The sequence below is a fragment of the Temnothorax nylanderi genome, unplaced genomic scaffold (genome assembly GCF_030848795.1).
Source record: "Temnothorax nylanderi isolate EJ_2023f unplaced genomic scaffold, tnyl_v1.0 TNYL_tig0115_pilon, whole genome shotgun sequence".
Classification (NCBI taxonomy): Eukaryota; Metazoa; Arthropoda; class Insecta; order Hymenoptera; family Formicidae; genus Temnothorax; species Temnothorax nylanderi.
In genome coordinates this window covers 416935-429249 of record NW_027249177.1, presented here as the reverse complement: position 1 = coordinate 429249, position 12315 = coordinate 416935, and the positions used below count along the sequence as shown (strand labels likewise).

The following is a 12315-nucleotide window of genomic DNA, read 5'->3' as shown; positions in this document are numbered from 1 at the left end:
AATTCACTGTATAAAACATGTGGTTTATTGTTAAAAATGGCTAGGTTCATTGTGTACACACCCCTGTACACAATGAACCATTTGACATTGTTTTAAAAAAATCGAAATTGTGGCTGAACTTGAAAAATGACCTATAAGTCATCTTATACAGTATGTAGCCAACTAAATTCATGAACTGTATGCAAAAACACAGATCTCCAACTCAATAATTGAGAGAGATATAAGCTTCTGAAATTTACATGGTTCATAATTGTTGGACTACCTACCCTACACATACCAAATTTGAATGAAATATTTTTTAATGTTTTCCAGATTTTCAAAATTTTCGTATTTTTTTTCACAACTTGAACACCCTGTATTTTGAAAACAAAGCAGTTTAGGGCATATTTTTATAGGATTATAGAACCTTTTCTTCCTAAGATAAGCCACGGAATACCCCTTTCGATTTTTTGTGCTTATTTAGGAAACACCTTGTATAAATATTCTTTATGCGTTTCGCGAAATCGAAACAAAAGCGACTACTCTGTACACGTGTATGATATACCGGGTGACAGCGCGCGTTTTATATCTTTGAAGCTCGGCGCGTCCGACGAGTCATCGAGTTACGTATCGCTTTCGCCGCGCATTACATTTGGGCAACGACTTTCTTCACGGACACGGACGACTTCCTAAGTCCTTCCCTGAAGCGGTGTCGTTGTTTCGTTAGCGGTATGACGCAATGATGAATAACAGACGCGCGCGCGCGAGCGCGATGCGGCTAATGGACTGTGCATACAGCACAAAAACTGAGCGGTACACACACGCACTTTCGATCGTTCCCCTGGGTTCGTACATACAGTCGCTCAGCCCTTCGCTCAGTAAAGTAAATTTCGGCCCCGCGTACCGAGAAGCGGCGGCGTTTCTTCTCTTCGACGAAAGCGGGAATACACAAGGATGACCCGAATTACGATCTAGGGATTCTTTTTCAGCGCGATTGGGCGAATATTTATAAATCGTGACGTTTCCGTTCGTCTAAAATTTATATGGGAGAGAAGCGTCCTCTCTCTCTGAATTTCTCGTTGCGCGTCACAAATTTCTCGATCAATTTGAAATGTATGAGATCCGGTAGTGAGATTTCACGATTTTTTTTCGGATTTGTTATGAAAGAATAATGAGGTCTAAAGTAATAAATAAAACGCAGGAATAAATTCTCGCATTGCTATTTATTTATAACGAGTTAAGTTCTAAAAGTAACATTCCGGGAAAAAATTATGTATATAATTATATATATACCTATAAAATTTTTTGCCGGAATTTTATAAATGCGCTCACATTTAAGAATTTCTCGCAGTATTAAAAAAAATCGTTTGTTACATTGTTCAGTAAGTTTTGATTTTGATTTAAGAAAGTTTTAATTTAATTCTTGAATTCAAGTAACATTCTAAAATACGCATCTCCATATCTAACGACTTGCAGTTTTTCATACATTTTTTTTATTATTCTGTTTAATAAACTCTGGTTTTGATTTGTTGAAGTCTTGTATTTGCTGCCTCATATTATGTTTCAGTTGAAAACCAACTTAAGACTTCGTTTTCCTTAGCTTCATTCACGACAGCAAAATTCAAGAAAAATCGGAATTAAGATTAAATAATCAAATAAGAATAATCAAATTAATTATAAAGTCAAAATTCAAATTTACTAATTTAAATAGAGCAATGGAAAATTTTCTCAAAACTGCAAGGAGTTGTATGGAGCGCCGAATCTTTTAATTTAGGATAAATAATATTGAATTAATCGGTTTTGAATCTGCAAACTATAAAATATATCGTTGCTCGTTGAACCATGCATTTCCACTTGTCAATAACTGTTATTCTTTGACAATCGCATTTTTTGTTGCTTCTAATCGCCAATCGCTATCACGCTGCGCGTAACTCGATGTTTTCTTTGTCACTTCTCTATCGATGTCGCGTGTCCTACCATCCACATCTGCTTGCGCATCATTTCGTCGTGAAACCGCTAATGTACATATCTTCGTGCCGCAACCAGCGCGACAAATTCGCAACGTCGTAAATGTTACGCGCAAAAACAAATGTGCGTGACAATACTGACAATAAATAATCTTACCTAACCGAATGGATTATTCGTCTCGTATCTGACGCGATATACCGTCTCCTGTTTCACCGATATCTCTCGCGCGATCGTCTCGCGAAGGAAAAATGCAGCTGTATATCCTTTGCGAATCACGACGATGCGTATCAACAATTCGCCAGTCGGCCGCTCGCTCTCGAATAACTTTTGTACGTTCCGTTTTGTCTCAGAAACGCAGGTAGTGCGATCTGTGTTTTGATATGAGACGCACGTGTCGACTGCAAGTGTGACACATTTGTGAAGTGAGAACTCCCCTCGCAGTCTCTTCGATATTAAAATTACAGAAATTAGGATTTATGTGATTATATATATTTCTATGTTATTAAAATATAAATTACATTCCAATCACGAAAGAATTTCTTGGATACTTTTTATTTACGACCTTTTCTTACTTTACAAATTGATGCAAGTGAAATTTAAGCGAGAGAGAAGAATATCTCTCGATGTGTTTATTACAATAATAACAATAATTATTATTATTATGGATATTTGGGCGATATCTGCGTCTCGGAAGATTTACACGAATTCAAAAAATTTACGGACATTACCTCATGTTACATATTTTCCCGGATAATTTCAACATTATTATCAAGTGATAACATATCGTATTATCTTGCGTTGTACAATTTTTATATATACGGAGTGTCCCACAAGATATTGCAAATTGACTTCGAAGGAACCAGCACGGACAAATGTGTAGTTCCTGATGCATTTTGTACATTTACATTACAAATTGTAATATATACCTACATTGTAACATTATTAATTTAATTATTAAATAATTTTGCTTAATTCAATATTAAATAATAAAATAAATATTAAAAGATAAATCTGTTTAATTAAAAATATTATAAAATAATTCTGTTTGCTATATTATTTTAATATAGTTATTTAATATAATTATTATTTGAACAACGCAGCGAATAGATTACATTTATGGAAGATGCGTTGAATTATTATGTATTTTTTTTTCCTTACAGATTCGGCACTTTAGGCAACAAGAGGGCTCCTCCAATAGTCATGCCGTGCAACAGGGAGAAGTGTCCTCGTCGAATCCTAACATACTGTCCAACGATCAAGTTGGCCCTATTTTACTTGAGGTTCGTATTATCCGTTCAAATTAACACGTGAGGTTACACTCACGATTAATCACCCGTCAAACACAGATGCGAGAGCACCAGAAATTGAATCCTTGTATTACGTTCTTTGGCACTTTCGGAATTGTTACAACGTCGTTATCTCTTCTTCGCAGGCGCTAGACGGCTTTCTATTCGTTGTAAATACGGAAGGCCGCGTGGAGTACGTTACGGAAAACATAACGCAGTACATAAACTACACGAAGGACGATGTACTGGGAAAGGATATTTACAACATTATTCATCATGGAGATCACAACACCTTCATGCCTAGTTTGCTACCCTTGTCGTCTTTAGGTATGTATCTTGATTCTATCACGCACACATACACGCGTGCGCTCTCTTTTTTCCACAGGGGGTGACAGTACTCGCAGGGTAGATCGTAGATAGGCGCAATCAGTAGGTCACGAGTAATTTGCCCGCTCAATTCATTGAATGAAACCCTCCTCCTTGGGGTTTGCGATTCATTTTTCAATCGCTTGTTCGTGTTTAGGTCGGGGTAGCTTTCACAAACTCGAGGGGTGACATTTTTGATAGATTAGGGCGTTATTCTTTCATCGTGCTCCTTATATTGTTTGTGGTACATCCATATTCCTGCAATAATTTGAGTCAATTAACTTTCATTTCTACATTTTTCAAAATTATTCTTCTCAAAATTATAATTATAAAAATTGTTATTGCGATGTAAGATGTTTCGTAAGATGTGCTTTGCACCTCGAGTGCATATTCTTTTACGAATTTTGACATTATTTTTTTCTTAGACAAAATTTAAGATATATTATTGTAGGAACCGAAAAATAGTCTAATCACCCGAATCACCCGATATACAAACCGTTACATGTTTTCGGTATTCGACGTTATTATTGTTTGTGGACGAAAGGTCGATTCCGAATGAGCGGCACGGGCTAACCGACAGCGCGAGACACGAGAGAGTCGAACGTTAACCGGGAACGAAAACGGACGAAAAGACGAGCGAAACGGTTGAACTAAGAGCGTATTTTTGCAATAATTGCTTACTCTGTACTTTAGGGAAATACATATATTTTGTCTTCTACTTTATATACTTTTTATTCTCTACATTATTAATTAAATTTTTGATGTATATTAATTAAATTTAGCTTCTTTTGAATTTTTTTGGCAGAAATTGGAATAATTACACAATTGGAATAGTACAAGATCTGTTTAAACTGACGAAAGTATTAGAATTCTTTAAAAATCAGTATTACGCATTTCCATAATCAGAAAAGTTATGAAATTTTTTTTTCACGTAATTTTTAAATTTGATACTTGATCTGGTAAAAATATTTTGCTTAAATAGACTATTAAAATTAGGTTGATCTTTAATCCACATTAATCCATCAGAATGTGACTAATTTTTTTGCGTTAAAAACACTTGAGTTCGCACATTCCAGGCTGGACCAGCGAGCCACAGCCTCAGACCAGGAATCGCACCTTCAATTGTCGCTTCTTGGTGAAGCCACCCGACGATAAAGACGAAACTGTGGAAGAAAAGCAACAGCGAGTATCGAAGTACGAGTCTATGCAAATCTGTTCTGCTCTTCTGCCCGATCGTCTCGAAAGCGGTGACGTATCCGAATCGTCGGACATTGGTCCTTATGTTATGTGCGTAGCGCGTAGAATCCCGCCGAATGAGAAGCCCATTACTACTTCTATTGAGCAATTCACCGTCAGATTGGATACCACCTGGAAGATTATCGCGGTCGACAACAGTTGGTTATCCGAGGCTTACTCCAAGTACCTAAACAAGGTAAGGGTAGAGCCATGTTGCATATTTTGATTACTGTAACGTTCGCTCACTCCGATACGCAAATTCGATAATAATTGGATGCTATTATGTAAAATGGTCAAAGCAGTACGAAGAACCTTGTGTCATGAAGATGTGAATCTTTACCATTTGATTGTAGTATAAATCATTTTTCAAAAAAGAAACGTAAGATTGAATTGTCTCTATTTATGTTTACTAATTACGGTAAATATCTTACAAAAGCATAATGTCTTTCTCTTTCGCTGAAATAATAAATTGATCACATTTGTCTGCCTGTTGTTATTATTTATTTCAGCCACCGGAAGATTAAATATGATTGATGATGATAATTTAATGATACGGTTTACAAAGCATTCTTGTCTTTTTGCGTAGTTAAAATTCTTATGCTGCATATTTGCTGGAAGATAATATTCTTTTCTATTATATGTAACCACTAGCGGATCCTGATATTGATAATGGGGGGTTTTTTTTCGGCAAAATTAATTAGTTTGACATTTTTCTTAGTATTATGTTTAACTTTTACTCCAGGATCAACGATGAGGATCAACGATAGGATCTGATCCTATTTTTATTTTTCTAAACATTTTTTGTATTTTTTTTAGATTTTTAAAACAGATCCAGCAAAACTGATTTTTTTTTATTTGGAAGGGGGGTGTTTTAACATCAAAACATCCCCCCTAGGATCCACCAGTGTATGTAACAATATATGTTATAGTACGTTGAGAAAAGAAGGTATTTCTGAATTATTGGCATTGAGTTATTTAATATTTGACATTAGAGAAGTATTACATGTGTAAAGTTTACTTATAAAATTGAGAAAAATGTATATTTAAGTCATATTTCTGACAAAATATGTGTAATTAATTGTTTTACTATCAAAATTGTATTATTTTATTTTATAATACTCAAGATTTTTATATATGCCTTCTTTTCTTTCCGTACTTCAAAATTGATTCTCGAGAGGTATTTACAGATATGCTTTTTGTTGCAGGACCTGGTAGGCACAATATTTAAGGATTTGTGCCACCCTCTTGATCTCAATACGCTCACGAAACATTTGAGCGATACGCTCCAAACCGGAGAAAGTACGAGCGATGTATACCGATTGCGCATTAGTCCTGATAAGTTCCTTAAGGTTCAAACAAAGTCAAAATTTTTCAAGGCGAGTTTGATAAATGCGCACGAAATCGACTTCATGATGGCAACTAATTCCATCATCAGGTAAGTTCGCTCTCAGTTCTTATAATCATATTGAAAAATACATAGAAGTCGAAATAATCTTATTATACCATATCATATTTCATAAAAAATGATATTTGATATTTTAATGAATCATGATATTTAGACAAAAATAATTCGTGAATTGGGATACCATAAGAATATTTCTTCTGATATTAAGAATTTAAAATAAACTCACACACATACACACGCACACATAATTTCTTATCTAAGATAAGCTTATCTAAGACAAGAATGACTATATCGATTTAATATTTCAATTTATTCACAATTTTCAAATTACACTTGAATTTTATTGGATTTTTGTGTTTATGTCAACTAGTTTGCTACCGCTTGAATAACTTTTCTTTTAACATAACATACATGCATAAGTACTTATTTTCTTATCGTATTAGCACTAACGCTTATTCCAGCATAATAGTGATACAATTTTAATATGCAGTTTCATGTACAAAATATTTATGAAACGAGATAAAAAATTATTTCTAAAAATATTGTAATAATAGTTTTTTGATCATGGATAGAATAATATATTCCATTTTCATTGTAATTAAATTCTGATTTTTAAATTTAATTTAGAATTTTTTTTTAGTATTTTGTTTGCAAAGAAATTATATTCTTACAACAAAATTGTTTAAGTATTTTTTTGCATAATAATTAAATATAAAATAAACATTTTGTCTAGTTATCTCGGCTCCTATAATATCTTAGGTATCATATAAATTTTAAGCTTTAGGAAAATGAGAGGGTATAATTGCTCATATACAGCTTACATGCTCTTCTGTTTATTTGCACCCATTTATTAATTTCACACCATTAAATCAGGGAGTTATTTTATGTTTCACAATATTATGGTATATACTTGGTTTGCAATGAGTTTGCAAAGGGCACAACATTTGCATATAAATTAATACGGTTTCTTATTGGTGTTGGAGATCTGGCCACTCTTGAACTATTGTCTTTCACCGTAACCTAGTTGTATATATATTTCAGTTTGCTTTTAATGTCAACGACGGCGACGACGTCCGCCACATATTAACTTTGCTCAAGTCTAACAATGTAATATTACACGTGATTTATTTATGCAATTTACTTTTGAAGACAGTTAACGATGGATATGGTGAGGGTTTAAGCGCACAACATTTGCTTGTTACTGTACTCATGCTTCAAGAAATTCATCATGGTTACACGAGATCTTTCCGTTAATTTCTGTCTTGAACATTTCATTGAAGGGCTCGCGCAACACGAAGAAAAATAAAAGCTATCTGTAAAATTTACGCATATTAGAACGTATATAAATTAAAATATAAAAGTTTATATAATATTTTATTAAGTTTTTTTCTTAAGTTAAATTTGATTTTGCTTTCAATTATTAATTATTTTCAGCACAGTCATACTTATAGTTTTTGAAAAGTTATTATGAGAAGAAAATTAATTAAATTAACATTTTTATATGCATTTTGTATACTTAAGGCCCTGATAAATTGTACGCATTTAAACAATTTGGTAAAACACCTATGATAAAATACTTAAACTAAAGTACTCAAATTAAATTAAATTGAATTAATATGAACATTTTTGAGTCTTTAAATGTAAATTACATAATATTTTACATTTGAAGACTCGAAAATGTTTATATTAATTCAATGGAATGTTCATAATTCAATAGAATTGTTTTACTTATATAATCTCGCGTTTAAACATTTAACGGAAAGTAATCTTGATAAGACAAGGTAAATCGCACTTACTCCAATACTTATATTTATGCACGAATAAAGCATTAATATAACTCAAACGCAATTACCAATAAAAAATGTATGATATTAAGTCTAATTTCTACAATGTGTTAAATTTCCTTATATATTTGAATTACGCTTTGAAATGTATATATAATAAATACAACGGTATCTGCTCGTGGTAAATAATCTTAGTTTAACATTTATGTTATTTAGATGTTTCGCAACAGCTTAATTACTTTCTGTCTTGGTCATAAATGATTTTGAAATATTGTTCCTATAGGTAAACTGATTAAATGTTGCAGAAAGAGATTTTGTATAATCAAAACTAAAATTGTTTTCCTCTGATGTAGGGAGATTAAATTGCACCGAGTTTCTCTCTTTCCTCTCGTCGACCGAGTCAAATTATGATATAAGAATATTGCAGATATTGGATTTGAAGCAATCATTTCTTAAATAAATGAGATAAATGAAATTGATTTTATAGCAATGGCATGACAGTTTTATCATTTTGTGAGTCTTTTAGACAGAACTGATTGTAATACGAGGGGTAGTCCAAAAATAAATAAATTTCGTGTATGTATATTTCCAAAGTCGGTAGACTTACGGGGTAAAATATATCGTGTGCTGGTATCATTCTTTCGATACGTGACATTTGGCCTTGAGCGCGCCCGCCCTCAGTGTGGTGCAGACGTGAACGAAGGATGAAGTTCAGGTAGTTATCCGCTATGAATGGACACGAGTAGCACAGTAATCCGTAAGCGACTCGTGGAGGATTGTCTGGACGTAATGTCAGAGCAAATGATGCGGCGATGGTACCAGCAATTCAGTGATGGGCGTCAGAGTATGAAAGACGTCTTCCTTCGTCCAGAATGTGAAAGACATCTTTCTGCACACGCCTGTTTGCCATTCTATTCCATAATATTAAGGAAGCCAAACGTCACAGATCCTAAGAACGGGGATGCCGGTATTAGCACGTAGAATATTTTACCCCACCAGTCTACCAGCTTCGGAAATATACAAATGCGAAACGTATTCTCGCACTACCCCCCTCTTACATATAGAACATTTTTCAAACTAAGATTTAGATTTCTGCTTCTTAGAGATACAGAAATATAACACATAAGTAAGTCACTTTCGATGCCAATAAGAGAGATGTGATAAAGCTGATGTGAAATATTGTGCGATTTTTATAAATTATGCTTAGTCTTAGGCTAAAGAGATGCAGTTAACCGGCAAATTTATGTGTTACTTTATTTTTCTTGTCCATAATAGGGACAATGACTTAATGCCTCTCGAGGGTGGTCAGCTTTCCAACAACAAATTGTGCTCAGGACACTCTAGCAACCGTTGTGCGAATAATAGTAATAATAATAACGGTAACAATAACAATAACGTGGGTGGCCCGCTGATGTCCGTCGCGCATTTGAACGGTCAAGTGAGTGGTATCAGTGCTCGCGGTATGGCGACAACGGCCGCCACCTCGTCGAACTCGATCGCCTTTAGCACAGGGGCGGCTGCCGGCAACGGCGGCGGCGGCGGCGGCGGCGGCGGTGGTGGTGGTGGCGGCGGCGGTGGCGGTAACAGTGACTCGTGCAACCCCTTAACGTCGCTGAGCACGTCGGTCGGCAATTCGTTCAACCACTTTCCGGGAAACATGGACCTCGGGAACATGGAATTCCATGAGCTCTTCCCCAGTTCCACGTGGGACTTGGATAGTAGCGCCGGGTGGACGGATAGGCCGGAGTCGAGAGCGAGCGGGCCACCAAACTCACGACCACCTTCCCAGCCATCCCCGACATCACCGAGCCCGCAGGGAACCTTCTCTAATTCGACGTTAATACCTATGGGCAGTCTTAGCCCAAGTACGATCCCTCCCACCTTCAGTAATTCGTTCCCCTTCAGCCCCCTTCAGGAGACCACGCAGACGGCCACGTTGAGCAATGCTGCCAGTAGCGTCAACACAAACGGCAGCGGCGGCGCCGGTGGTAGCGGTATCAGCAGCGGCGTCGGTGGCGTCGGCAGTAACACCGCCACGACGACTGTTAAACGGACGGAGGAGAGCAACAAGAGCGGATGTCCTACTAGCAACAGTGGTGGCGGTAGTGCCATGGACAGTGCGACTACGAGAACCAGCAACACTGCCGTCACCGCCATCGAGACTCAGAACAACAGTGTAGTGTCCACCGAGTCCGGTAGGCTCAGAAACTTACTGACGAAGGGCCCGAGCACTAGTGATGATAGCCAGGACAATACGAACAACGATTCGGATAATAATCATAAGCATCGGATATTGAAGATTCTGTTGAACCAGCAGGACGAAGACGATTATCATTCGGAGCATAAAGTGCGTACGAGCCCGAGCAACATGCCAAGGCCGAGCATGGAGCACTCCAAATCGTCGCTCGGAAACAACATGTTATTGCAGGTAAGTCAAACGTTTGTAACTGACGGAATATCGGAAATGTTAATATCTTAAAAGGGAAGCTGCAAGAAGGGTGAAAATGATTAAGTATGAATTTTTTAAAATTTAAAAGAAGTAAATAATTCTCTGTTTTTTGAGTTACATAAAATGATTTTTAGATATGCCTAAATGTTTAAAAAAAATCTTGAATATATGGTCTTCTCGCGATCTGAATAGTTAAAAGAGAATGTTTAAACATGAATAAAAAATTTATTAAAAATGTTTAGATTATGGATTACAATATGATCGTTTGATTTTACAAATTATAATTTTATCAAAAGTTACAAACAATCAAAAACTGATTTTTTTCGAACTAAAATTAAAATTCAGAGAAAACTTATTTAGAAAAATCTGTTAAAATGTAGCTATTATGAGATAAAGAAAATAATTCAAATATGTTGATTTAACGATGAGAAAAAGAAATATAAAGAGGTAATTTGCTCTATAATTTTATAATTTTATAATTGTACTATCTCCCTTAAGTAGGACAGCTGTATATTTAATACGAAGTTACTAAGTGCCATTTGTTTTCCACTTATTTTATTATTTGATTGAGAGAAATCAGAAATTTTTATCAAATTTATTACTTTTATTAAATTTTACAAACTGTTGCATTCTTCTCTACGAATTGTATATTCGATGAATCTTTAATTCCCATAACTACTCTTCTTTCTTTTTTGTGTTTTAAGTTATTAAACGAGAAAAATGACGACGAGGACGAAGAGGCACGTGCCGGGATGAAGAAGAAAAATGAGCTTCTGCAACAGCTGATGAAAGATCAAGACGAAGAGAGAAAGTTACAGGAACAACAGGTACATTTTATGTTGTAGCTAGATGTCAAAATATATAACGTAGCACGTAAAAGAAACAAGACATAAGAAATAATATTTCCAATATTTGCATGATAAGATAAGAAGACTACTTTCTATAAGATAAAACGGGTGAGTTATCTTATAGACATAGTTCGTCACATGAACAAAGTGATAATGTAAATGTACCTTTAATTGATAAAGTAAAATTTTTCTTTTTTCTGTTTTTCTTTTTATTTGTTTTTTACATTTTCTTTTCTTTCGTTTTCGGATTTCTCATATTTTTCGAGGTAAATACTTTTAATGCGATAGTGATTGTTATCAAACTTCAGATATAATTTAATTCGGATTTTGATGTTGATAAAGCATCACATCTCGGCATAGCTGTGATAAATTTTTGATAATTTTCGTGAAAGTTATGTAGAAATATATACAGGGTGTCCTGTATAATTGTAAAGTTTACAGTATTATATCTCGAACCGATGATTTTATTGAAAAACGTTTCAGACAGAAGTTGCATTGTTTGGAGGAGGACTCATGATCCAGATGTGAGTCATGTCGTAGATGTTTTAAAGAAATTTTAAAGGCGACTAATTTTCTAAATGGAACTTGATTTTTTCCTCGAGATAAAAGTTGTAGATCTCGTCGAGACGTTTTGAAAACACTATAATGAAACTCTATTTTGTTAAGAATTTCCTGAGCTATTTTAAATTTTGTCATAATATTTTTAATATAAAATGTGAAATATCTCGTAAATTATTCATGTTTCGATGACTTTACTTTCATACTTTTATACGTAGAATAATGAAAGAAATCGAATAATAATATTAATTTTTACATTTGCAATTTTGCAAAATTGAATGCTTCTACAAAATACAATCGAATTTTGTAAAATAATTTTTCTGTTTTTTTTTTTACAACAATCGATTCCTTTATTATAAAGTTTTGAAAACGTCTCGACGAGATTTACAACTTTTATCTCAAAGAAAAAATGAAGTTTCATTTAAGAAATTAGTCG

General features: G+C 34.7%; 1 protein-coding gene across 9 annotated transcripts in view; it reads left to right on the top strand.

The window, feature by feature from the left end:
- The window catches only part of LOC139776244 (uncharacterized), a 139124-nt gene that overhangs the window by 106379 nt on the left and 20430 nt on the right, over nt 1–12315 (top strand). For 8 of the 9 annotated variants that reach the window (XM_071712788.1, XM_071712792.1, XM_071712791.1 and 5 more), the window contains 6 exons: nt 3108–3227; nt 3380–3560; nt 4676–5031; nt 6041–6270; nt 9300–10452; nt 11178–11300. In XM_071712788.1, the coding sequence (XP_071568889.1) occupies nt 3108–3227; nt 3380–3560; nt 4676–5031; nt 6041–6270; nt 9300–10452; nt 11178–11300 (2163 nt within the window). The remainder of the gene's footprint in view (nt 1–3107; nt 3228–3379; nt 3561–4675; nt 5032–6040; nt 6271–9299; nt 10453–11177; nt 11301–12315) is intronic. The other variant, XM_071712796.1, reaches the window with a different exon arrangement.